Here is a 27,738-nt window from a genome sequence, read left to right on the forward strand (position 1 = left end):
GAGTGTGTGTTCTCAAGCTCAGAGTGTGTGTTCTCGAGCTCAGAGTGTGTGTTCTCGAGCTCAGAGTGTGTGTTCTCAAGCTCAGAGTGTGTGTTCTCGAGCTCAGAGTGAGCTCAGAGTGTGTGTTCTCGAGCTCAGAGTGTGTGTTCTCGAGCTCAGAGTGTGTGTTCTCGAGCTCAGAGTGTGTGTTCTCGAGCTCAGAGTGTGTGTTCTCGAGCTCAGAGTGTGTGTTCTCAAGCTCAGAGTGTGTGTTCTCGAGCTCAGAGTGAGCTCAGAGTGTGTGTTCTCGAGCTCAGAGTGTGTGTTCTCGAGCTCAGAGTGTGTGTTCTCGAGCTCAGAGTGTGTGTTCTCGAGCTCAGAGTGAGCTCAGAGTGTGTGTTCTCGAGCTCCAGAGTGTGTGTTCTCGAGCTCAGAGTGTGTGTTCTCGAGCTCAGAGTGTGTGTTCTCGAGCTCAGAGTGTGTGTTCTCGAGCTCAGAGTGTGTGTTCTCGAGCTCAGAGTGTGTGTTCTCGAGCTCAGAGTGTGTTCTCGAGCTCAGAGTGTGTGTTCTCGAGCTCAGAGTGTGTGTTCTCGAGCTCAGAGTGTGTGTTCTCGAGCTCAGAGTGTGTGTTCTCGAGCTCCGAGTGTGTGTTCTCGAGCTCAGAGTGTGTGTTCTCGAGCTCAGAGTGTGTGTTCTCGAGCTCAGAGTGTGTGTTCTCGAGCTCAGAGTGTGTGTTCTCGAGCTCAGAGTGTGTGTTCTCGAGCTCAGAGTGTGTGTTCTCGAGCTCAGAGTGTGTGTTCTCGAGCTCAGAGTGTGTGTTCTCGAGCTCAGAGTGTGTGTTCTCGAGCTCAGAGTGTGTGTTCTCGAGCTCCAGAGTGTGTGTTCTCGAGCTCAGAGTGTGTTCTCGAGCTCAGAGTGTGTGTTCTCGAGCTCAGAGTGTGTGTTCTCGAGCTCAGAGTGTGTGTTCTCGAGCTCAGAGTGTGTGTTCTCGAGCTCAGAGTGTGTGTTCTCAAGCTCAGAGTGTGTGTTCTCGAGCTCAGAGTGAGCTCAGAGTGTGTGTTCTCGAGCTCAGAGTGTGTGTTCTCGAGCTCAGAGTGTGTGTGTTCTCGAGCTCAGAGTGTGTGTTCTCGAGCTCAGAGTGTGTGTTCTCGAGCTCAGAGTGTGTGTTCTCAAGCTCAGAGTGTGTGTTCTCGAGCTCAGAGTGAGCTCAGAGTGTGTGTTCTCGAGCTCAGAGTGTGTGTTCTCGAGCTCAGAGTGTGTGTTCTCGAGCTCAGAGTGTGTGTTCTCGAGCTCAGTGTGTGTTCTCGAGCTCAGAGTGTGTTCTCGAGCTCAGAGTGTGTGTTCTCGAGCTCAGTGTGTGTTCTCGAGCTCAGAGTGTGTGTTCTCGAGCTCAGAGTGTGTGTTCTCGAGCTCAGACGCTGTTGTGTGTGAATGAACGGCCGGAACACATTAATAGTTTCTGTGTTCTGTAGAGCGGTGTCGTGTTAGCGGCTCCTAAGTTAATCACTAATGATCTTTACAACGGAAGTGAATCAATCAACACTAACTTTATCTGGACAATAACTTTATTCTAGAGCTGCTGTAAAGCCTAAACACTGTTACTGTCATCTCCTGTTATCACTGTAAAGCTGCTGTGGAACATCTGTGTTGTGAAAGCGCTGTAGAGATGAAGGAGACTCGACTGTGAAGCGGCTTGGATCGGTCTGTACTGTATAAAGCTCGCTTTACCTCGATCTCTCTCCTCAGCTGTGTGTGTGTTCGCTGTTCCTCCTCCAGTTGAGCTTTCCTCTCCCTCAATGTCCGTCTGCCTTCGAGAATATTCGCCTTAAGAAAGTCAATTTCCTTCTGGAAAGATCAAAACAAACAAAGCATGAAGTTTCCATACACCTATTTTTATGCAAATTGTGGGATGTTGCATAAAAAACACTGGATGGAAACACATGATGACGCTCGACACACACTCGTTCATGATGACGCTCGACACACACTCGTTCATGATGACGCTCGACACACACTCGTTCATGATGACGCTCGACACACACTCGTTCATGATGACGCTCGACACACACTCGTTCATGATGACGCTCGACACACACTCGTTTATGATGACGCTCGACACACACTCGTTCATGATGACGCACACTCGTTCATGATGACGCTCGACACACACTCGTTCATGATGACGCTCGACACACACTCGTTTATGATGACGCTCGACACACTCGTTTATGATGACGCTCGACACACACTCGCTCATGATGACGCTCGACACACACTCGCTCATGATGACGCTCGACACACACTCGTTCATGATGACGCTCGACACACACTCGTTTATGATGACGCTCGACACACACTCGTTTATGATGACGCTCGACACACACTCGTTTATGATGACGCTCGACACACACTCGCTCATGATGACGCTCGACACACACTCGTTCATGATGACGCTCGACACACACTCGTTCATGATGACGCTCGACACACACTCGTTTATGATGACGCTCGACACACACTCGTTTATGATGACGCTCGACACACACTCGTTTATGATGACGCTCGACACACACTCGTTCATGATGACGCTCGACACACACTCGTTCATGATGACGCTCGACACACACTCGTTTATGATGACGCTCGACACACACTCGTTTATGATGACGCTCGACACACACTCGTTCATGATGACGCTCGACACACACTCGTTCATGATGACGCTCGACACACACTCGTTTATGATGACGCTCGACACACACTCGTTTATGATGACGCTCGACACACACTCGTTCATGATGACGCTCGACACACACTCGTTTATGATGACGCTCGACACACACTCGTTTATGATGACGCTCGACACACACTCGTTTATGATGACGCTCGACACACACTCGTTCATGATGACGCTCGACACACACTCGTTCATGATGACGCTCGACACACACTCGTTTATGATGACGCTCGACACACACTCGTTTATGATGACGCTCGACACACACTCGTTCATGATGACGCTCGACACACACTCGTTCATGATGACGCTCGACACACACTCGTTTATGATGACGCTCGACACACACTCGTTTATGATGACGCTCGACACACACTCGTTCATGATGACGTTTGACACACTCGTTCATGATGACGCTCGACACACACTCGTTCATGATGACGCTCGACACACACTCGCTCATGATGACGCTCGACACACACTCGTTCATGATGACGCTCGACACACACTCGTTCATGATGACGCTCGACACACACTCGCTCATGATGACGCTCGACACACACTCGTTTATGATGACGCTCGACACACACTCGTTCATGATGACGCTCGACACACACTCGTTCATGATGACGCTCGACACACACTCGTTCATGATGACGCTCGACACACACTCGTTCATGATGACGCTCGACACACACTCGTTCATGATGACGCTCGACACACACTCGTTCATGATGACGCTCGACACACACTCGCTCATGATGACGCTCGACACACACTCGTTCATGATGACGCTCGACACACACTCGTTCATGATGACGCTCGACACACACTCGTTATGATGACGCTCGACACACACTCGTTCATGATGACGCTCGACACACACTCGCTCATGATGACGCTCGACACACACTCGTTCATGATGACGCTCGACACACACTCGTTCATGATGACGCTCGACACACACTCGTTCATGATGACGCTCGACACACACTCGTTCATGATGACGCTCGACACACACTCGTTTATGATGACGCTCGACACACACTCGTTCATGATGACGCTCGACACACACTCGTTCATGATGACGCTCGACACACACTCGTTCATGATGACCCTCGACACACACTCGTTCATGATGACGCTCGACACACACTCGTTCATGATGACCCTCGACACACACTCGTTCATGATGACGCTCGACACACACTCGTTTATGATGACCCTCGACACACACTCGTTCATGATGACCCTCGACACACACTCGTTTATGATGACCCTCGACACACACTCGTTCATGATGACGCTCGACACACACTCGTTCATGATGACCCTCGACACACACTCGTTATGATGACGCTCGACACACACTCGTTTAAGATGACGCTCGACACACACTCGTTATGATGACGCTCGACACACACTCGTTCATGATGACGCTCGACACACACTCGTTCATGATGACGCTCGACACACACTCGTTCATGATGACCCTCGACACACACTCGTTCATGATGACGCTCGACACACACTCGTTTATGATGACGCTCGACACACACTCGTTCATGATGACCCTCGACACACACTCGTTTAAGATGACGCTCGACACACACTCGTTATGATGACGCTCGACACACACTCGTTCATGATGACGCTCGACACACACTCGTTCATGATGACGCTCGACACACACTCGTTCATGATGACCCTCGACACACACTCGTTCATGATGACGCTCGACACACACTCGTTCATGATGACCCTCGACACACACTCGTTCATGATGACCCTCGACACACACTCGTTCATGATGACGCTCGACACACACTCGTTCATGATGACGCTCGACACACACTCGTTCATGATGACCCTCGACACACACTCGCTCATGATGACGCTCGACACACACTCGTTCATGATGACCCTCGACACACACTCGTTCATGATGACGCTCGACACACACTCGTTTATGATGACCCTCGACACACACTCGTTCATGATGACCCTCGACACACACTCGTTTATGATGACCCTCGACACACACTCGTTCATGATGACGCTCGACACACACTCGTTTATGATGACCCTCGACACACACTCGTTATGATGACGCTCGACACACACTCGTTTAAGATGACGCTCGACACACACTCGTTATGATGACGCTCGACACACACTCGTTCATGATGACGCTCGACACACACTCGTTCATGATGACGCTCGACACACACTCGTTCATGATGACCCTCGACACACACTCGTTCATGATGACGCTCGACACACACTCGTTTATGATGACCCTCGACACACACTCGTTCATGATGACCCTCGACACACACTCGTTCATGATGACGCTCGACACACACTCGTTCATGATGACGCTCGACACACACTCGTTCATGATGACGCTCGACACACACTCGTTCATGATGACGCTCGACACACACTCGTTCATGATGACGCTCGACACACACTCGTTCATGATGACGCTCGACACACACTCGTTCATGATGACGCTCGACACACACTCGTTCATGATGACGCTCGACACACACTCGTTTATGATGACGCTCGACACACACTCGTTCATGATGACGCTCGACACACACTCGTTCATGATGACGCTCGACACACACTCGTTCATGATGACGCTCGACACACACTCGTTCATGATGACGCTCGACACACACTCGTTCATGATGACGCTCGACACACACTCGTTCATGATGACGCTCGACACACACTCGCTCATGATGACGCTCGACACACACTCGTTCATGATGACGCTCGACACACACTCGTTTATGATGACGCTCGACACACACTCGTTCATGATGACGCTCGACACACACTCGTTCATGATGACGCTCGACACACACTCGTTTATGATGACGCTCGACACACACTCGTTCATGATGACGCTCGACACACACTCGTTCATGATGACGCTCGACACACACTCGTTCATGATGACGCTCGACACACACTCGTTCATGATGACGCTCGACACACACTCGTTCATGATGACGCTCGACACACACTCGTTCATGATGACGCTCGACACACACTCGCTCATGATGACGCTCGACACACACTCGTTCATGATGACGCTCGACACACACGTTCATGATGACGCTCGACACACACTCGTTCATGATGACGCTCGACACACACTCGTTCATGATGACGCTCGACACACACGTTCATGATGACGCTCGACACACACTCGTTCATGATGACGCTCGACACACACTCGTTCATGATGACGCTCGACACACACTCGTTTATGATGACGCTCGACACACACTCGTTATGATGACGCTCGACACACACTCGTTCATGATGACGCTCGACACACACTCGTTCATGATGACGCTCGACACACACTCGCTCATGATGACGCTCGACACACACTCGCTCATGATGACGCTCGACACACACTCGTTCATGATGACGCTCGACACACACTCGCTCATGATGACGCTCGACACACACGTTCATGATGACGCTCGACACACACTCGTTCATGATGACGCTCGACACACACTCGTTTATGATGACGCTCGACACACACTCGTTCATGACGCTCGACACACACTCGTTCATGATGACGCTCGACACACACTCGTTCATGATGACGCTCGACACACACTCGTTTATGATGACGCTCGACACACACTCGTTTATGATGACGCTCGACACACACTCGTTCATGATGACGCTCGACACAACGCTCGACACACACTCGTTCATGATGACGCTCGACACACACTCGCTCATGATGACGCTCGACACACACTCGCTCATGATGACGCTCGACACACACTCGCTCATGATGACGCTCGACACACACTCGTTCATGATGACGCTCGACACACACTCGTTCATGATGACGCTCGACACACACTCGTTCATGATGACGCTCGACACACACTCGCTCATGATGACGCTCGACACACACTCGCTCATGATGACGCTCGACACACACTCGCTCATGATGACGCTCGACACACACTCGTTCATGATGACGCTCGACACACACTCGTTCATGATGACGCTCGACACACACTCGTTCATGATGACGCTCGACACACACTCGTTCATGATGACGCTCGACACACACTCGTTCATGATGACGCTCGACACACACTCGTTCATGATGACGCTCGACACACACTCGTTCATGATGACGCTCGACACACACTCGTTCATGATGACGCTCGACACACACTCGCTCATGATGACGCTCGACACACACTCGTTCATGATGACGCTCGACACACACTCGTTTATGATGACGCTCGACACACACTCGTTCATGATGACGCTCGACACACACTCGTTCATGATGACGCTCGACACACACTCGTTTATGATGACGCTCGACACACACTCGTTCATGATGACGCTCGACACACACTCGTTCATGATGACGCTCGACACACACTCGTTCATGATGACGCTCGACACACACTCGTTCATGATGACGCTCGACACACACTCGTTCATGATGACGCTCGACACACACTCGTTCATGATGACGCTCGACACACACTCGCTCATGATGACGCTCGACACACACTCGTTCATGATGACGCTCGACACACACGTTCATGATGACGCTCGACACACACTCGTTCATGATGACGCTCGACACACACTCGTTCATGATGACGCTCGACACACACGTTCATGATGACGCTCGACACACACTCGTTCATGATGACGCTCGACACACACTCGTTCATGATGACGCTCGACACACACTCGTTTATGATGACGCTCGACACACACTCGTTATGATGACGCTCGACACACACTCGTTCATGATGACGCTCGACACACACTCGTTCATGATGACGCTCGACACACACTCGCTCATGATGACGCTCGACACACACTCGCTCATGATGACGCTCGACACACACTCGTTCATGATGACGCTCGACACACACTCGCTCATGATGACGCTCGACACACACGTTCATGATGACGCTCGACACACACTCGTTCATGATGACGCTCGACACACACTCGTTTATGATGACGCTCGACACACACTCGTTCATGACGCTCGACACACACTCGTTCATGATGACGCTCGACACACACTCGTTCATGATGACGCTCGACACACACTCGTTTATGATGACGCTCGACACACACTCGTTTATGATGACGCTCGACACACACTCGTTCATGATGACGCTCGACACAACGCTCGACACACACTCGTTCATGATGACGCTCGACACACACTCGCTCATGATGACGCTCGACACACACTCGCTCATGATGACGCTCGACACACACTCGCTCATGATGACGCTCGACACACACTCGTTCATGATGACGCTCGACACACACTCGTTCATGATGACGCTCGACACACACTCGTTCATGATGACGCTCGACACACACTCGCTCATGATGACGCTCGACACACACTCGCTCATGATGACGCTCGACACACACTCGTTCATGATGACGCTCGACACACACTCGTTCATGATGACGCTCGACACACACTCGTTCATGATGACGCTCGACACACACTCGTTTATGATGACGCTCGACACACACTCGTTCATGATGACGCTCGACACACACTCGTTCATGATGACGCTCGACAGACACTCGTTCATGATGACGCTCGACACACACTCGTTCATGATGACGCTCGACACACACTCGTTCATGATGACGCTCGACACACACTCGTTCATGATGACGCTCGACACACACTCGTTCATGATGACGCTCGACACACACTCGTTCATGATGACGCTCGACACACACTCGTTCATGATGACGCTCGACAGACACTCGTTCATGATGACGCTCGACACACACTCGTTCATGATGACGCTCGACAGACACTCGTTCATGATGACGCTCGACACACACTCGTTCATGATGACGCTCGACACACACTCGTTCATGATGACGCTCGACACACACTCGTTCATGATGACGCTCGACACACACTCGTTCATGATGACGCTCGACACACACTCGTTCATGATGACGCTCGACACACACTCGTTCATGATGACGCTCGACACACACTCGTTCATGATGACGCTCGACACACACTCGTTCATGATGACGCTCGACACACACTCGTTATGATGACGCTCGACACACACTCGTTCATGATGACGCTCGACACACACTCGTTTATGATGACGCTCGACACACACTCGTTTATGATGACGCTCGACACACACTCGTTCATGATGGAGGGAAAAGAGAAAGATTGCAGAAACTCACACTTTATTACTGATATTTAGTGACGGTTTTGAGCACATGGGATGGAAATGCTGCTTTATTCGCAGATGATTTAAGCAGTGTATGAGTGTGAGTGACTGTTATGATGGATAGATGCACTTTTATGGACTTAAAAAAATATACAGCCATTCACTGCCATTATAAAGCTTGGAAGAGCCAGGACATTTTTTAATATAACTCTGATTGTATTCGTCTGAGAGAAGAGTGTCATACACACCAGGGATGGCTTGAGGGAGAGTAAATCATGGGCTAATTTTTGTCTGAACTATCCCTTTAAGCAGTGTGTGTGTGTGTGTGTGTGAGAGACCTGTGCCTGGCGGACTGCGCTGCCGGCGGGGTTCTGCAGATCCGTCTTCATCTCCTCCAGAACACACACCTCCTGCTGTTTCTGCTGGAGCTCCTGATGGACGAGAGCTCGAGTCTCCAGCGCCGACACCGCGGACCGGAAGCCGAGAGTCTCCGCTCGATACGAGCTGAACTCCGCCAGCTGCGAGCGCATCTGCTCCTGCTGCTCCTCCACGGAGTGTGTGAGCCACAGGTTCTCCAGCAGAACCGACTCGATGTGTGTGTTCAGACTGATGATGCTGCTGCGGATCCGGTCCGTGTCGCAGTGAACGACGCTGAGCTGCTTCTCTTTCAGACTCACCGCAGAACACACACACTCGCAGCTCTGATCCACGTCCACCAGAGACGCCTGCAGGACACACACACACATACACAATTTGGGACCAAAAATAACTCAGACACTGTGAGCTGATCATGTTTTCTTCAGTGTGTTTTCTGTAACTGCTAATGCTCTTTTTACACACACACTGAACAACATGAAGCATTGCTTGGTCACTGGTTGAGCTAAACTGGTATTATCTAATTGTGTAGTTAAATTTAACAGCTGACAGATATTCAACATAATTCATGTGTGAGAGTCTAACAGAAGGACGGACAAAACCAGTCAGATATCCACTGTGTTCTGCTCATATTTATCACCATTTTCTAAACTATAGCGAATAAACTGATAATGTGAAAAATGTTGAAGGTGTCCGAATAATGTTGGTTTGACTGTAAATCATCCAGGACAGTGTGAGAGAGTGAGTGAGTGTGTGTGTGTGTGTGTGTGTGTGTGTGTGTGTGTGTGTGTGTGTGTGTGTGTGTGTGTGTGTGTGTGTGTGTGTGTGTGTGTGACAGAGAGAAAGAGAGTGAGTGTGTGTGTGTGTGTGTGTGCGTGTGTGTGTGTGTGTGTGTGTGTGTGTGTTAAAAAAGAGAGAAAGAGAGTGAGTGAGTGTGTGAGAGAGAAAGAGAGTGAGTGTGTGTGAGAGGGAGGAAGGAAGAAAGAGTGTGTGTGTGTGTGTGTGCGCGCGTGCACCTGTAGCGCGTGTAGCTGCTGCTGCGCGTCTCTCAGCTCCCGCGCGCGCGTCGCGCCCTGATGAAGAACCTCCTGTAGCGCGTTATTCAGAGGAAAGTCCTGCTGTCTGAACACAAACGGGGCTGTGTGCTCATTACACACTTATACTTAATTATCTTAATGTAAAGTGGCCTGATGAATCAGAAACGACTCAGTCGTCTCAGTCTGAACGGTTGATTTCTGTCAGAAGCGTCAAATGCTGTCGACTCAAAGTGGCGTCGACAAAAGCGAGCTAACTGGTTATCAAACAATATTTTTTTTTACAGTCTATGAACAATACATACACAATTTCGCAGTTTACTCTTTGATAAGATTAGAATTTACAACATTTTCCCCAGAAATATAGGGGATAAACTTTACCTGTTGTTGTCCATCATTACAGCGGGAAAGACGGATGACGGAGTTGCGCATGCGCGTCAATAACGTTATTTTAGAATCGTGAAAGGACAAGTTTTTGTAATTTTGTTGTTTTTGTAATTTTTATTATTTAAAAAAAAAATATATATAGTTTTAATTAATAGTTTTAGTTGTTTTAGTGCTTCAAATTAAACCAAACACAAACGTTTACTGACACAGACATAAACCTCATTGCTTCTTGCTCACGCAGCACTTTTGAGTTTCTGTTTAATAAACCTGGCATTGTACACTATGAATATTGTTGTCTGTGTGATGAATTGATTTCGTTCCTCTATCGTAGCTCTCTTTGGATAAATGCATAAATGTAGATGTTATAATTGAGCTGACAGAAGTGTAATGTTATGCTTAAAAAGTTCTGCAAACATTCAAGAACATTATCTTGTGAGGAAGGAATGTTTTAATAATGTTATTGTAACCTAACCTTATAAGTAACGTTCTAATTATGACAAGAAAACTGGACATTTTTACATTTTAGAAACATTTCAAGTTAATGTTCCCACAACGTTTTTAGAACAAAAAGTTTCAGAATTACGAGGGGGGTGGGGGGTCGCAGAAACCTTTGATATTTTTTATTCCCAGGCAGAAATAAACTTCCATAATTTAAATAACATTACAATAACAAATGCAACTCTTAACAAATGTTCTGATGTCCAACAGTGACTTTTAAGAACAAAATATCCTCTGCATTTTTTGGATTCATTACCCTTACTCATGTAGACTACACATCCCATGAGCCAACGCGCTGGTGACGTTTCCTGTCAAACAGCACCATGTGATGTTCCTGGGTTTCTCCTCCAGGGGTCGCTGAAATCTCATTGCACTTCTGTTTTAATAGAAACGTTTATACGACAGCAAGTAATTTTGTTTAAAACTAACTAATAGAATTTACCAAAAAAATGGAAATCATCACCTTCAATCTATATTTAATTAAACGTCGATAACCGGTAATCTCAAACGACTGTGATTGGTCCATCCTGAGCAATGCTGAGAAAAGTAACGCCTATCACAAGAGCTTACATTGTGTCTGACCAATCAGAGACAGCGCCGGCTACGAAGCCACGCCCTCTAAATATCTCGGTTTCCTTTTTTCTGTGGCCATGTGTGTGCTTGTGCTTTACTGACCTTTACTTTCATAGAGATGACCAGTAAATGGTCAGTTATCATGACAACATAAACCTTAAATAGCCAGCTGGAGTGATTTATTAACTGATTCTCCATTAATATGTTTTCGCTGTAATGGTTAGCTTGCTGCTAATAAATGATCGCGCTGATGTCGGCGGCTCTGATGCGGATCCTGAGGCGCGCTTCGCCTCGTCTTCAAACTGTGAGAATCTGCAGATCAAACAGCCACAAAACTGAGGATTTCCTGAAGAGCGAGGCGGTTCAGAGACGCATTAAACGCGTGATGGACGAGCAGAAGAGTATCACAGCTCGTTTAGAGAGAGGACAGATGACGGAGTCTGACAGGAGAGCTTTAAACCAAACACTAGTGGAAGCGTCGAGGGTCATTAACGCGTTTGAGAAAACTCAACTAGCGCTCAGGGAACTGGCTGAGATACAGACTCTCATTCACAGTGAGTGTTCTCCATGTTCTCCATATTTTCAGTGTTCTCAGTGTTCTCCATATTTTCAGTGTTCTCCATGTTCTCCATATTTTCAGTGTTCTCAGTGTTCTCCATATTTTCAGTGTTCTCCGTGTTCTCCGTGTTCTCAGTGTTCTCAGTGTTCTCCGTATTCTCTGTGTTCTCCGTATTCTCAGTGTTCTCCATGTTCTCTGTATTCTCAGTGTTCTCCGTATTCTCAGTGTTCTCCGTATTCCCAGTGTTCTCCATATTTTCAGTGTTCTCCGTGTTCTCTGTATTCTCAGTGTTCTCCGTATTCTCAGTGTTCTCCGTATTCCCAGTGTTCTCCATATTCCCAGTGTTCTCCATATTTTCAGTGTTCTCCATGTTCTCAGTGTTCTCCGTATTCTCAGTGTTCTCTGTATTCTCAGTGTTCTCCGTATTCCCAGTGTTCTCCGTATTCCCAGTGTTCTCCATATTCCCATTGTTCTCCATGTTCTCCGTGTTCTCCATGTTCTCAGTGTTCTCCGTATTCTCATTGTTCTCCATGTCCTCAGTGTTCTCCATGTTCTCCGTGTTCTCTGTGTTCTCCATGTTCTCCGTGTTCTCCATGTTCTCAGTGTTCTCCGTATTCTCATTGTTCTCTGTGTTCTCTGTGTTCTCCATGTTCTCCATGTTCTCCGTGTTCTCCGTGTTCTCATTGTTCTCCATGTTCTACGTGTTCTCCATGTTCTCCCTGTTCTCCGTGTTCTCCATGTTCTCCATGTTCTCCGTGTTCTCCATGTTCTCATTGTTCTCCATGTTCTCAGTGTTCTCCATGTTCTCAGTGTTCTCCGTATTCTCATTGTTCTCCATGTTCTCCGTGTTCTCCATGTTCTCCATGTTCTCCGTGTTCTCCATGTTCTCAGTGTTCTCCGTATTCTCATTGTTCTCCATGTTTTTCAGTGTTCTCCATGTTCTCAGTGTTCTCCGTATTCTCATTGTTCTCCATGTTATCCGTGTTCTCCATGTTCTCCATGTTCTCCGTGTTCTCCATGTTCTCAGTGCTCTCAGTGTTCTCATTGTTCTCAGTGTTCTCCGTATTCTCATTGTTCTCCATGTTCTCCGTGTTCTCCGTGTTCTCCGTGCTCTCAGTGTTCTCAGTGTTCTCAGTGTTCTCAGTGTTCTCAGTGTTCTCCATGTTCTCAGTGTTCTCCATGTTCTCAGTGTTCTCCATGTTCTCAGTGTTCTCCATATTCTCATTGTTCTCCATGTTCTCATTGTTCTCCATGTTCTCCATGTTCTCATTGTTCTCCATGTTCTCCATGTTCTCCATGTTCTCAGTGCTCTCAGTGTTCTCAGTGTTCTCAGTGTTCTCAGTGTTCTCAGTGTTCTCATTGTTCTCATTATTCTCATTATTCTCCGTGTTCTCAGTGTTCTCAGTGTTCTCAGTGTTCTCAGTGTTCTCCATGTTCTCAGTGTTCTCCATGTTCTCAGTGTTCTCCGTATTCTCATTGTTCTCCATGTTCTCCGTGTTCTCCGTGTTCTCCGTGCTCTCCGTGTTCTCAGTGTTCTCCATGTTCTCAGTGTTCTCCATGTTCTCAGTGTTCTCAGTGTTCTCCGTATTCTCATTGTTCTCCATGTTCTCATTGTTCTCCATGTTCTCCATGTTCTCCATGTTCTCCATGTTCTCAGTGTTCTCAGTGTTCTCATTGTTCTCATTGTTCTCATTGTTCTCATTGTTCTCATTGTTCTCATTATTCTCATTATTCTCCGTGTTCTCATTGTTCTCATTGTTCTCAGTGTTCTCCGTGTTCTCATTGTTCTCCATGTTTTCAGTGTTCTCCGTGTTCTCCGTGTTCTCCGTGTTCTCCGTGTTCTCAGTGTTCTCAGTGTTCTCAGTGTTCTCAGTGTTCTCAGTGTTCTCCGTGTTCTCAGTGTTCTCCGTATTCTCATTGTTCTCCATGTTCTCCATGTTCTCAGTGCTCTCAGTGTTCTCAGTGTTCTCATTGTTCTCATTGTTCTCATTATTCTCATTATTCTCCGTGTTCTCAGTGTTCTCAGTGTTCTCAGTGTTCTCCGTGTTCTCAGTGTTCTCCATGTTCTCCATGTTCTCCATGTTCTCCATGTTCTCAGTGTTCTCAGTGTTCTCAGTGTTCTCAGTGTTCTCATTGTTCTCATTGTTCTCATTGTTCTCATTGTTCTCATTGTTCTCATTATTCTCATTATTCTCCGTGTTCTCATTGTTCTCAGTGTTCTCAGTGTTCTCAGTGTTCTCAGTGTTCTCCGTGTTCTCAGTGTTCTCCGTATTCTCATTGTTCTCCATGTTCTCCATGTTCTCAGTGCTCTCAGTGTTCTCAGTGTTCTCATTGTTCTCATTGTTCTCATTATTCTCATTATTCTCCGTGTTCTCAGTGTTCTCAGTGTTCTCATTGTTCTCATTGTTCTCATTGTTCTCAGTGTTCTCAGTGTTCTCAGTGTTCTCAGTGTTCTCAGTGTTCTCAGTGTTCTCCGTATTCTCATTGTTCTCCATGTTCTCCGTGTTCTCCATGTTCTCAGTGTTCTCCGTGTTCTCAGTGTTCTCCGTATTCTCATTGTTCTCCATGTTCTCCATGTTCTCAGTGTTCTCATTGTTCTCCGTGTTCTCATTGTTCTCCATGTTCTCATTGTTCTCCATGTTATCTGTGTTCTCAGTGTTCTCCGTGTTCTCATTGTTCTCCATGTTCTCATTGTTCTCCATGTTATCTGTGTTCTCAGTGTTCTCCGTATTCTCATTGTTCTCCATGTTTTCAGTGTTCTCCGTGTTCTCCGTGTTCTCAGTGTTCTCCATGTTCTCCATGTTCTCAGTGTTCTCCGTATTCTCATTGTTCTCCATGTTCTCCATGTTCTCCATGTTCTCAGTGTTCTCAGTGTTCTCCGTGTTCTCAGTGTTCTCCGTATTCTCATTGTTCTCCATGTTCTCAGTGTTCTCCGTGTTCTCAGTGTTCTCCGTATTCTCATTGTTCTCCATGTTCTCCGTGTTCTCATTGTTCTCCATGTTCTCATTGTTCTCCATGTTATCTGTGTTCTCAGTGTTCTCAGTGTTCTCAGTGTTCTCAGTGTTCTCAGTGTTCTCTGTGTTCTCTGTGTTCTCTGTGTTCTCTGTGTTCTCTGTGTTCTCCGTATTCTCATTGTTCTCCATGTTTTCAGTGTTCTCCATGTTCTCCATGTTTTCAGTGTTCTCCATGTTCTCTGTGTTCTCAGTGTTCTCAGTGTTCTCAGTGTTCTCATTGTTCTCATTATTCTCATTATTCTCAGTGTTCTCAGTGTTCTCAGTGTTCTCATTGTTCTCATTGTTCTCATTGTTCTCATTATTCTCCGTGTTCTCAGTGTTCTCAGTGTTCTCATTGTTCTCCATGTTCTCATTGTTCTCCATGTTCTCCGTGTTCTCATTGTTCTCCATGTTCTCATTGTTCTCCATGTTATCTGTGTTCTCAGTGTTCTCAGTGTTCTCAGTGTTCTCAGTGTTCTCAGTGTTCTCAGTGTTCTCAGTGTTCTCAGTGTTCTCAGTGTTCTCAGTGTTCTCTGTGTTCTCAGTGTTCTCCGTATTCTCATTGTTCTCCATGTTCTCCATGTTCTCAGTGCTCTCAGTGTTCTCAGTGTTCTCAGTGTTCTCCATGTTCTCCGTATTCTCATTGTTCTCCATGTTCTCCATGTTCTCAGTGCTCTCAGTGTTCTCAGTGTTCTCAGTGTTCTCATTGTTCTCATTATTCTCATTATTCTCAGTGTTCTCAGTGTTCTCAGTGTTCTCAGTGTTCTCAGTGTTCTCAGTGTTCTCTGTGTTCTCAGTGTTCTCCGTATTCTCATTGTTCTCCATGTTCTCCATGTTCTCAGTGCTCTCAGTGTTCTCAGTGTTCTCAGTGTTCTCCATGTTCTCCGTATTCTCATTGTTCTCCATGTTCTCCATGTTCTCAGTGCTCTCAGTGTTCTCAGTGTTCTCAGTGTTCTCATTGTTCTCATTATTCTCATTATTCTCAGTGTTCTCAGTGTTCTCAGTGTTCTCATTGTTCTCATTGTTCTCATTGTTCTCATTATTCTCCGTGTTCTCAGTGTTCTCATTGTTCTCCATGTTCTCATTGTTCTCCATGTTCTCCGTGTTCTCATTGTTCTCCATGTTCTCCATGTTCTCAGTGCTCTCAGTGTTCTCAGTGTTCTCAGTGTTCTCATTGTTCTCATTATTCTCATTATTCTCAGTGTTCTCAGTGTTCTCAGTGTTCTCAGTGTTCTCATTGTTCTCATTGTTCTCATTATTCTCCGTGTTCTCAGTGTTCTCATTGTTCTCCATGTTCTCATTGTTCTCCATGTTCTCCGTGTTCTCATTGTTCTCCATGTTCTCATTGTTCTCCATGTTCTCAGTGTTCTCAGTGTTCTCAGTGTTCTCTGTGTTCTCTGTGTTCTCAGTGTTCTCAGTGTTCTCAGTGTTCTCAGTGTTCTCAGTGTTCTCAGTGTTCTCAGTGTTCTCAGTGTTCTCAGTGTTCTCAGTGTTCTCAGTGTTCTCAGTGTTCTCCGTATTCTCCGTATTCTCATTGTTCTCCATGTTCTCCATGTTCTCAGTGCTCTCAGTGTTCTCAGTGTTCTCAGTGTTCTCCATGTTCTCCGTATTCTCATTGTTCTCCATGTTCTCAGTGCTCTCAGTGTTCTCAGTGTTCTCAGTGTTCTCATTGTTCTCATTATTCTCATTATTCTCAGTGTTCTCAGTGTTCTCAGTGTTCTCATTGTTCTCATTGTTCTCATTGTTCTCATTATTCTCCGTGTTCTCAGTGTTCTCAGTGTTCTCATTGTTCTCATTGTTCTCATTGTTCTCATTGTTCTCAGTGTTCTCAGTGTTCTCCGTATTCTCATTGTTCTCCATGTTCTCCGTGTTCTCCATGTTCTCAGTGTTCTCCGTGTTCTCAGTGTTCTCCGTATTCTCTGTGTTCTCAGTGTTCTCAGTGTTCTCCGTATTCTCATTGTTCTCCATGTTTTCAGTGTTCTCCATGTTCTCCATGTTTTCAGTGTTCTCCATGTTCTCCATGTTCTCTGTGTTCTCATTGTTCTCCATGTTCTCATTGTTCTCCATGTTATCTGTGTTCTCAGTGTTCTCCGTATTCTCATTGTTCTCCATGTTTTCAGTGTTCTCCGTGTTCTCCGTGTTCTCAGTGTTCTCCATGTTCTCCATGTTCTCAGTGTTCTCAGTGTTCTCCGTGTTCTCCGTATTCTCATTGTTCTCCATGTTCTCCATGTTCTCAGTGTTCTCCGTGTTCTCATTGTTCTCCATGTTCTCATTGTTCTCCATGTTATCTGTGTTCTCAGTGTTCTCAGTGTTCTCAGTGTTCTCAGTGTTCTCAGTGTTCTCAGTGTTCTCAGTGTTCTCAGTGTTCTCCATGTTCTCCATGTTCTCAGTGTTCTCCGTATTCTCATTGTTCTCCATGTTCTCAGTGTTCTCCGTGTTCTCCGTGTTCTCCATGTTATCTGTGTTCTCAGTGTTCTCCGTATTCTCAGTGTTCTCCGTGTTCTCCGTGTTCTCAGTGTTCTCCATGTTCTCCATGTTCTCAGTGTTCTCCGTATTCTCATTGTTCTCCATGTTCTCCATGTTCTCCATGTTCTCAGTGTTCTCCGTATTCTCATTGTTCTCCATGTTCTCCATGTTCTCCATGTTCTCAGTGTTCTCCGTGTTCTCAGTGTTCTCCGTATTCTCATTGTTCTCCATGTTTTCAGTGTTCTCCGTGTTCTCCGTGTTCTCAGTGTTCTCCATGTTCTCCATGTTCTCAGTGTTCTCCGTATTCTCATTGTTCTCCATGTTCTCCATGTTCTCCATGTTCTCAGTGTTCTCCGTGTTCTCAGTGTTCTCCGTATTCTCATTGTTCTCCATGTTCTCCATGTTCTCAGTGTTCTCCATGTTCTCAGTGTTCTCCGTATTCTCATTGTTCTCCATGTTCTCCATGTTCTCAGTGTTCTCCGTGTTCTCCGTGTTCTCATTGTTCTCATTGTTCTCCATGTTATCTGTGTTCTCAGTGTTCTCAGTGTTCTCAGTGTTCTCAGTGTTCTCAGTGTTCTCAGTGTTCTCAGTGTTCTCAGTGTTCTCAGTGTTCTCAGTGTTCTCCGTATTCTCATTGTTCTCCATGTTTTCAGTGTTCTCCATGTTCTCCATGTTTTCAGTGTTCTCCATGTTCTCCATGTTTTCAGTGTTCTCCATGTTCTCCATGTTCTCTGTGTTCTCATTGTTCTCCATGTTCTCATTGTTCTCCATGTTATCTGTGTTCTCAGTGTTCTCCGTGTTCTCCGTGTTCTCAGTGTTCTCAGTGTTCTCAGTGTTCTCCATGTTCTCCATGTTCTCCATGTTCTCCGTGTTCTCCGTGTTCTCCGTATTCTCATTGTTCTCCATGTTCTCCATGTTCTCAGTGCTCTCAGTGTTCTCAGTGTTCTCAGTGTTCTCATTGTTCTCATTGTTCTCATTATTCTCATTATTCTCCGTGTTCTCAGTGTTCTCAGTGTTCTCATTGTTTTCATTGTTCTCATTGTTCTCATTATTCTCATTATTCTCCGTGTTCTCAGTGTTCTCATTGTTCTCATTGTTCTCATTGTTCTCCATGTTCTCCGTGTTCTCCATGTTCTCAGTGTTCTCCGTGTTCTCAGTGTTCTCAGTGTTCTCCGTATTCTCTGTGTTCTCAGTGTTCTCAGTGTTCTCCGTATTCTCATTGTTCTCCATGTTTTCAGTGTTCTCCATGTTCTCCATGTTTTCAGTGTTCTCCATGTTCTCCATGTTCTCTGTGTTCTCATTGTTCTCCATGTTCTCATTGTTCTCCATGTTTTCAGTGTTCTCCATGTTCTCCATGTTTTCAGTGTTCTCCATGTTCTCCATGTTCTCTGTGTTCTCATTGTTCTCCATGTTCTCATTGTTCTCCATGTTATCTGTGTTCTCAGTGTTCTCCGTATTCTCATTGTTCTCAGTGTTCTCATTGTTCTCCATGTTCTCATTGTTCTCCATGTTATCTGTGTTCTCAGTGTTCTCAGTGTTCTCCGTATTCTCATTGTTCTCCATGTTCTCACTGTTCTCCATGTTATCTGTGTTCTCAGTGTTCTCAGTGTTCTCAGTGTTCTCAGTGTTCTCAGTGTTCTCAGTGTTCTCAGTGTTCTCAGTGTTCTCAGTGTTCTCATTGTTCTCCATGTTATCTGTGTTCTCAGTGTTCTCAGTGTTCTCCGTGTTCTCCGTGTTCTCCGTGTTCTCCATGTTCTCCATGTTATCCGTGTTCTCAGTGTTCTCAGTGTTCTCAGTGTTCTCAGTGTTCTCAGTGTTCTCAGTGTTCTCAGTGTTCTCAGTGTTCTCAGTGTTCTCAGTGTTCTCAGTGTTCTCCGTATTCTCATTGTTCTCCGTGTTCTCCGTGTTCTCCATGTTCTCCATGTTTTCAGTGTTCTCCATGTTCTCCATGTTCTCCATGTTCTCAGTGTTCTCCGTGTTCTCCGTGTTCTCCGTGTTCTCCGTGTTCTCCGTGTTCTCCGTGTTCTCCGTGTTCTCCGTGTTCTCCGTGTTCTCCATGTTCTCCATGTTTTCAGTGTTCTCCATGTTCTCCATGTTCTCCGTGTTCTCCGTGTTCTCCGTGTTCTCCGTGTTCTCCGTGTTCTCCGTGTTCTCCGTGTTCTCATTGTTCTCCGTGTTCTCCGTGTTCTCCATGTTCTCCATGTTTTCAGTGTTCTCCATGTTCTCCATGTTCTCCATGTTCTCAGTGTTCTCCGTGTTCTCCGTGTTCTCCGTGTTCTCCGTGTTCTCATTGTTCTCATTGTTCTCATTATTCTCCGTGTTCTCAGTGTTCTCATTGTTCTCATTGTTCTCATTGTTCTCCATGTTCTCCGTGTTCTCCATGTTCTCAGTGTTCTCCGTGTTCTCAGTGTTCTCAGTGTTCTCCGTATTCTCTGTGTTCTCAGTGTTCTCAGTGTTCTCCGTATTCTCATTGTTCTCCATGTTTTCAGTGTTCTCCATGTTCTCCATGTTTTCAGTGTTCTCCATGTTCTCCATGTTCTCTGTGTTCTCATTGTTCTCCATGTTCTCATTGTTCTCCATGTTTTTTAGTGTTCTCAGTGTTCTCAGTGTTCTCCGTGTTCTCCGTGTTCTCCATGTTCTCCATGTTATCCGTGTTCTCAGTGTTCTCCGTGTTCTCAGTGTTCTCCGTATTCTCTGTGTTCTCAGTGTTCTCAGTGTTCTCCGTATTCTCATTGTTCTCCATGTTATCTGTGTTCTCAGTGTTCTCCGTATTCTCATTGTTCTCCATGTTATCTGTGTTCTCAGTGTTCTCCATGTTCTCCATGTTCTCTGTGTTCTCATTGTTCTCCATGTTCTCATTGTTCTCCATGTTATCTGTGTTCTCAGTGTTCTCCGTATTCTCATTGTTCTCCATGTTTTCAGTGTTCTCCGTGTTCTCCGTGTTCTCAGTGTTCTCCATGTTCTCCATGTTCTCAGTGTTCTCCGTATTGTCATTGTTCTCAGTGTTCTCCATGTGTTCCAGACACCAGTGCTGAAGAGCAGCAGATGCTTGAGCTCCTGCGAGAGGAACATGAGGCGCTGAGCAGAAGAATAAAGCAGCTCAACACGAAGGTTTGGACTGTTCCTTCACTCGGCTATCAGGAATGGTGTCAGGAGAAAGTCAGATGTTGTTTTCCCATTGCAGCTGATGGAGGCGCTGGTTCCCGCCGAGGAGCTGGACGACAGGAGTGTTGTGCTCGAGGTCGCATCGGGACGGACCACCGGAGGTTAGATCACAGTCCCGTCAGACACCAGAGGCTCGCTGACGTGTGTGTGTGACGTGTGTGTGTGTGTGTGTGTGTGTGTGTGTGTGTAGGAGACGTCTGCCAGCAGTTCACTCGAGAGATCTTCGACATGTACCAAGGCTTCGCCTGCTATAAACACTGGGACTTTGAGCTCTGCAATTACACTCCGGCAGATTACGGTACGCCTCACACAGCGGCACAGGGGTCCTCAGACCCAACTAAAGTAGTTAAGTACAGCAGTAAGTTAATTAAAATAAATGATTGAAAAAAATGTTTAGTTATTACAAAATATTATGGATAAAATTTGATTTAAATACAGAAATAAAAATGGGGGGAAAAATTAGTTATTCGTCTATTTAATAAAAATACATATACAAAATACATTATACAAGTATAATAATAATAATAATAATAATCATCATTTTATTTCAGGCAATGGCACAGAAAGTACAAGGCAGACAAAATATTGTTAAGTCATACAGTGCAAAAAAGAAACAAAAAAACAAAAACAGAACATACAGTATTTAACTGACAATCGAATTCTGCCTGAAAGGGAGTGGGAAGAAGACAACTTATTTAATCCCACCCCAGTTCCCCATTTGGTGATTAATACATTGAGCTTCATTGTTCTAGTTTTAAACTTTAATTTTAACGTGTGTGTGTGTGCGTGTGTTCGTGTGCGCGTATGTGGGTGACTGTGTACGTGACTCTGTGTGTGTGTGTGTATGTGCGTGCGTGTGTGTGTGTGTGTGTGAATCTGCGTGCGTGTGTGTTTGTGTCTGCGTGACTGTGTGTGTGTGTCTCGTGTGTGTGTGTCTGCGTGACTGTGTGTGTGTGTGTGTATGTGTGTGCGTGTGTGTGTGTGTCTCGTGTGTGTGTGTCTGCATGACTGTGTGTGTGTGTGTGTGTGTGTGTCTGCTTGACTGTGTGCGTGTGTGTGTGTGTGTGCGTGCGTGTGTGTGTGTCTCGTGTGTGTGTGTCTGCATGACTGTGTGTGTGTGTGTGTGTCTGCTTGACTGTGTGTGTGTGTGCGTGCGTGTGTGTGTGTGTGTCTGCTTGACTGTGCGTGACTGTGTGCGTGTGTGTATGTGTGTGTATGTGTGTGTGTGTGTGTCTGTGTGCGTGTGTGTGTGTCTGCTTGATTGTGTGTGTGTGTGTGTGTGTGTGTGTGTGTGTGTGTGTGTGTGTGTGTGTGTGTCAGGAGGGCTTCATCACGCCGCCGCCAGGATCTCGGGGGACTCCGTGTTTCGCTGGCTGAGGTTCGAGGGAGGGACTCATCGAGTGCAGAGGATTCCTGAAGTCGGTCTGTCGTCACGCATGCAGCGAATCCACACGGGAACCGTCACGGTTATAGTTCTGCCGCAGCCACGGGAGGTCAGTTGGGATACATTTTTGAATTAATCATAACTAATATTTATTTTTCTTGCAGGAATAACATTCAAACCACTCAGTCAGTGTGTGTGTGTGTGTGTGTGTTAGTGAATCATGTCCGAATATAACAAAAGGGAAATGAAACTAGACTAGATGATCTACTGATGAGGGAACTATAATTCTCAGGCATTTTCAGATCCGAGTTGAATTCACCAGAGTATAGTGCGTAGGGGAAACTCTACCACACAGTCGATCGCTGTTCAGCTGCGTCGTGCTTGTGTGTGTGAGTTTGTTCTGATGTGTGTGACGTGTAATATATCTACAGGTGGACGTCCACATCGCGGCTAAAGACCTGCGTATCGACACGTTCAGGTCTCGCGGCGCCGGCGGACAGAGCGTCAACACCACCGACAGCGCCGTACGCGTGGTTCACCTGCCCACAGGTGCGGGTCACGACACGACACAGGGTTACGCCACGACACAGGGTTACGACACGACACAGGGTTACGCCACACACAGGGTTACGACACGACACAGGGTTACGCCACGACACAGGGTTACGCCACGACACAGGGTTACGACACGACACAGGGTTACGCCACGACACAGGGTTACGCCACGACACAGGGTTACGCCACACACAGGGTTACGACACGACACAGGGTTACGCCACGACACAGGGTTACGCCACGACACAGGGTTACGCCACGACACAGGGTTACGCCACACACAGGGTTACGCCACGACACAGGGTTACGCCACGACACAGGGTTACGACACACACAGGGTTACGACACGACACAGGGTTACGAGACGACACAGGGTTACGACACGACACAGGGTTATGACACGATTATGACACGACACAGGGTTACGACACAGGGTTAGGACACGACACAGGGTTACGACACGACACAGGGTTATGACACGATTATGACACGACACAGGGTTAGGACACGACACGACACAGGGTTATAACAAGACACAGGGTTACGACACAGGATTATGACACGACACAGGGTTACGACACAGGGTTAGGACACGACACAGGGTTACGACACAACACGACACAGGGTTATGACACGATTATGACACGACACAGGGTTAGGACACAACAAAGGGTTATGACAAGACACAGGGTTACGACACGACACAGGGTTATGACACGACACAGGGTTACGAGACGACACAGGGTTACGACACAGGGTTAGGACACGACACAGGGTTACGCCACGACACAGGGTTACGCCACGACACAGGGTTACGCCACGACACAGGGTTACGCCACGACACAGGGTTACGACACACACAGGGTTACGACACGACACAGGGTTACGCCACGACACAGGGTTACGCCACGACACAGGGTTACGCCACGACACAGGGTTACGACACACACAGGGTTACGACACGACACAGGGTTACGACACAGGGTTACGCCACGACACAGGGTTACGACACGACACAGGGTTACGAGACGACACAGGGTTACGAGACGACACAGGGTTACGCCACGACACGGTTACGACACGACACAGGGTTACGACACGACACAGGGTTACGCCACGACACAGGATTAGGACACGACACAGGGTTACGACACGACACAGGGTTATGACACGATTATGACACAACACAGGGTTACGACACAGGGTTAGGACACGACACAGGGTTACGACACGACACAGGGTTATGACACGATTATGACACGACACAGGGTTAGGACACGACACGACACAGGGTTATAACAAGATACAGGGTTACGACACAGGATTATGACACGACACAGGGTTACGACACAGGGTTACGACACAACACGACACAGGGTTATGACACGATTATGACACGACACAGGGTTAGGACACAACAAAGGGTTATGACAAGACACAGGGTTACGACACGACACAGGGTTATGACACGACACAGGGTTACGAGACGACACAGGGTTACGAGACGACACAGGGTTACGCCACGACACAGGGTTACGCCACGACACAGGGTTACGCCACGACACAGGGTTACGACACGACACAGGGTTACGCCACGACACAGGGTTACGCCACGACACAGGGTTACGACACGACACAGGATTATGACACGACACAGGGTTACGACACAGGGTTAGGACACGACACAGGGTTACGACACAACACGACACAGGGTTATGACACGATTATGACACGACACAGGGTTAGGACACGACACAGGGTTATGACAAGACACAGGGTTACGACACGACACAGGGTTACACCACGATTATGACACGACACAGGGTTATGACACTTAAAGGGATAGTTCACCCAAAAATGAAAATTAGCCCATGATTTACTCGCCCTCAAGTCATCCTAGGTGTATATGACATTCTTCTTTCAGACGAATACATTTAGAGTTATATTTTAAAATATCGTATATTATAATGGATTGATGCACTTTAATGATGGATAGATGCGCTTTTATGATGGACAGATGCGCTTTTATGATGGACAGATGGACTTTTATGATGGATAGATGCACTTTAATGATGGATAGATGCACTTTTATGATGGATTGATGCGCTTTTATGATGGTTAGATGCACTTTTATGATGGATAGATGCACTTTTATGATGGTTAGATGCACTTTTATGATGGTTAGATGCACTTTTATGATGGATTGATGCGCTTTTATGATGGTTAGATGCACTTTAATGATGGATAGATGCACTTTTATGATGGACAGATGCACTTTTATGATGGATAGATGCACTTTTATGATGGTTAGATGCACTTTTATGATGGATTGATGCGCTTTTATGATGGTTAGATGCACTTTAATGATGGATAGATGCACTTTTATGATGGACAGATGCACTTTTATGATGGATAGATGCACTTTTATGATGGTTAGATGCACTTTTATGATGGTTAGATGCACTTTTATGATGGATAGATGCACTTTTATGATGGATAGATGCACTTTTATGATGGACAGATGCACTTTTATGATGGACAGATGCACTTTTATGATGGTTAGATGCACTTTTATGATGGATAGATGCACTTTTATGATGGATAGATGCACTTTTATGATGGACAGATGCACTTTTATGATGGATAGATGCACTTTAATGATGGATAGATGCACTTTAATGATGGATAGATGCACTTTTATGATGGATAGATGCACTTTTATGATGGATAGATGCACTTTTATGATGGATAGATACACTTTTATGGACTTCAAAACAGAAACGGCCATTCACTGCCATTATAAGCTTGGAAGAGCCAGGACATTTTTTAATATAACTCTTATTGTGTTCGTCTGAGAGAAGAGTGTCATACACACCAGGGATGGCTTGAGGCCGAGTAAATCATGGGCTAATTTTCAAGTTTGGGTGAACTATCCCAGTAAAATTTCTGATTTGACTGCACGACACTATTGCCTTTTTACAGCTGAATTTGCATCATTGATTCTATTATTTTCCTGTTTCTCGCGGTGAATCTGGACTCAGTTTAGTCTTCTGTCTTCAGGAACGGTCGCTGAGTGCCAGCAGTTTCGCTCTCAGCTGAAGAACCGCGACACGGCGCTGCGTGTTCTCCGAGCGCGGCTGTTCCAGTGCATCATGGGACAGCAGAGAGAGCAAACGCACAGCGCTCGCAGACAACAGGCCAGTTCACCAATCCAGCCAAACACCTGATGACGTCAGCTGAGTATCTTCAGCCATTTGCTTCTCCATTTATAATGACTTTTAGTAACATGTGTTTGTGTGTCTCAGGTGGGCTCTCGATGTCAGTCGGACAGAATACGCACTTATAACTTCAGTCAAGATCGAGTGACGGACCACAGGATTGGTCATGTGACGCGTGACATCAAGGTAACGTTCTGAATGCTGGTGATATGTAATGTAAGGAATAATGAACATCCAGCTGGTTGTTATCTCAGAATAAACCCTGACTGGGGATCAGGAACACGATTGACCAATCAGAATCAAGTATTCCACAGAGCCGTGTGATAAAAACCTTCTGTATCATATCTGATATGAGCTCTAAATACTGAACATGATCTGATAAACCTGTCGATCTCCTCCAGTCCTTCTGTCTCTGACTGACAGTTTACACTCTTTTATCAAGTAAAGTCTTTCAGTTTAATTGTACAAACGTCCTTCAGCTCGAGTCTTTATGATCTGAAATCTGCACTCATTTTTATCAAGTAAACATGAGAATAACTTTGATATTGTTAGTAATATTTCAGCTGGACTGAAGCAGGTTTACTTAGACATCCAGACATACCAGACATCATTTATTATAAAAATCATTTGTGTCAAATATGATCATCAGGTTTTTTACAACAGAAATGAACCATCAGTGTTATCTCTGTAAAGCTGCAAGACTCGGTGTTGTAAAAAGCGCTATAGAAATAAAGGCGACTTGACTTTAAATATCATCTAAGACATATTATTGGCAGATATTGATATGCATTTTATGTCAGCATCTGCTATACCGTTATAAAGATCTCATTGATTTACAATCATCAGAATTTCATGTAAATATCAGCGTCTGCAGCAAACATATTTTAATCAAATTAAACTGTTTTTTCCTCTATATTCTCACTATATCAGACTATATGAGCCATAAAAGCCTGATGGATCGAGTATGATACTCAACAGACTTTTCTTTTTACATTTTTATATTTCATGTAAAGGTTCAATAAACTGTTCAAATTTTTTTTTTAAATTTGTACTATTATTTTATATACCAGGCTTTACAGGGTTAAGTGTCTCAACAGCAAAACGGTCTACATTGTCCCAGATCAGTTCCGGTGTCAGATGTGTTTGTGTGCAGGCGTTCCTGCGGGGCGGAGAGGATCTGGAGGATCTGATCCGAATCCTTCAGGAGAAACACGACCTGCTCAAACTCACCGACATCAGCTGATCCAGACACACTTCCTCATACGTCTCTACGTGTACATATAAACTATATTCTATATATGTATAAGCAGCTTCATGCCTCGACTCATTAATACAGTAAATGCTGAAGGTCAAACATCAACATTCGATGTTAATAATATGCAAGAATGACAGATCACTGCAGGTCACATGACATTCAGCCTTCAGTCATAGTTTTAATGTTTACATGTTATTGAGCTGGGTGATATTATGGCATATATTTTGTTGAGTATGTATCACATTATGTAAGTAAAAGTTGTATATACATACGATTTAAGTTTTCATTTTGTGGTGTTGA

At 45.9% G+C, this 27,738-nt stretch overlaps 2 protein-coding genes across 3 annotated transcripts; one reads left to right on the plus strand and one right to left on the minus strand.

The window, feature by feature from the left end:
- Positions 1-1,688: 1,688 nt before the first annotated feature.
- LOC130078042 (coiled-coil domain-containing protein 122) lies at positions 1,689-11,536 on the minus strand (the record flags this gene model as incomplete). The annotated part of the gene is made up of 4 exons (XM_056243512.1): positions 11,527-11,536; positions 10,368-10,507; positions 9,315-9,701; positions 1,689-1,824 (listed from the first exon to the last, which is right to left on the minus strand). Coding segments are annotated over exons 1-4 (673 nt in total), but the record flags the coding sequence as incomplete, so codon positions are not given.
- A 347-nt stretch (positions 11,537-11,883) lies between these two features.
- Positions 11,884-27,460, plus strand: mtrf1 (mitochondrial translational release factor 1). Of its 2 annotated transcripts, none has more exons than XM_056243500.1 (9): positions 11,884-12,397; positions 20,884-20,972; positions 21,046-21,127; positions 21,217-21,324; positions 22,347-22,519; positions 22,842-22,965; positions 26,026-26,162; positions 26,271-26,369; positions 27,337-27,460. In XM_056243500.1, exons 1-9 carry the CDS (start codon positions 12,082-12,084, stop codon positions 27,424-27,426), a joined length of 1,218 nt encoding a protein of 405 aa, XP_056099475.1. In that variant the 5' UTR covers positions 11,884-12,081; the 3' UTR covers positions 27,427-27,460. The 2 variants fall into 2 exon arrangements, with proteins under 2 accessions (XP_056099475.1, XP_056099476.1); XM_056243501.1 differs by having other exon boundaries at positions 11,886-12,397; positions 22,842-22,959.
- Positions 27,461-27,738: the final 278 nt, after the last annotated feature.

The sequence above is a fragment of the Rhinichthys klamathensis genome, unplaced genomic scaffold, assembly GCF_029890125.1.
Source record: "Rhinichthys klamathensis goyatoka isolate OS25496 unplaced genomic scaffold, OSU_Roscu_1.1 h1tg000802l_1, whole genome shotgun sequence".
NCBI lineage: Eukaryota > Metazoa > Chordata > Actinopteri > Cypriniformes > Leuciscidae > Rhinichthys > Rhinichthys klamathensis.

Coding starts and splice junctions, on each gene's coding strand:
- mtrf1 (XM_056243500.1), top strand. CDS start 12,082: ATGATCGCGCTGATGTCGGCGGCTCTGATGCGGATCCTGAGGCGCGCT. Junction 20,973..21,045: donor TAAAGCAGCTCAACACGAAG/GTTTGGACTGTT, acceptor TTCCCATTGCAG/CTGATGGAGGCGCTGGTTCC. Junction 26,370..27,336: donor ATGTGACGCGTGACATCAAG/GTAACGTTCTGA, acceptor GTTTGTGTGCAG/GCGTTCCTGCGGGGCGGAGA.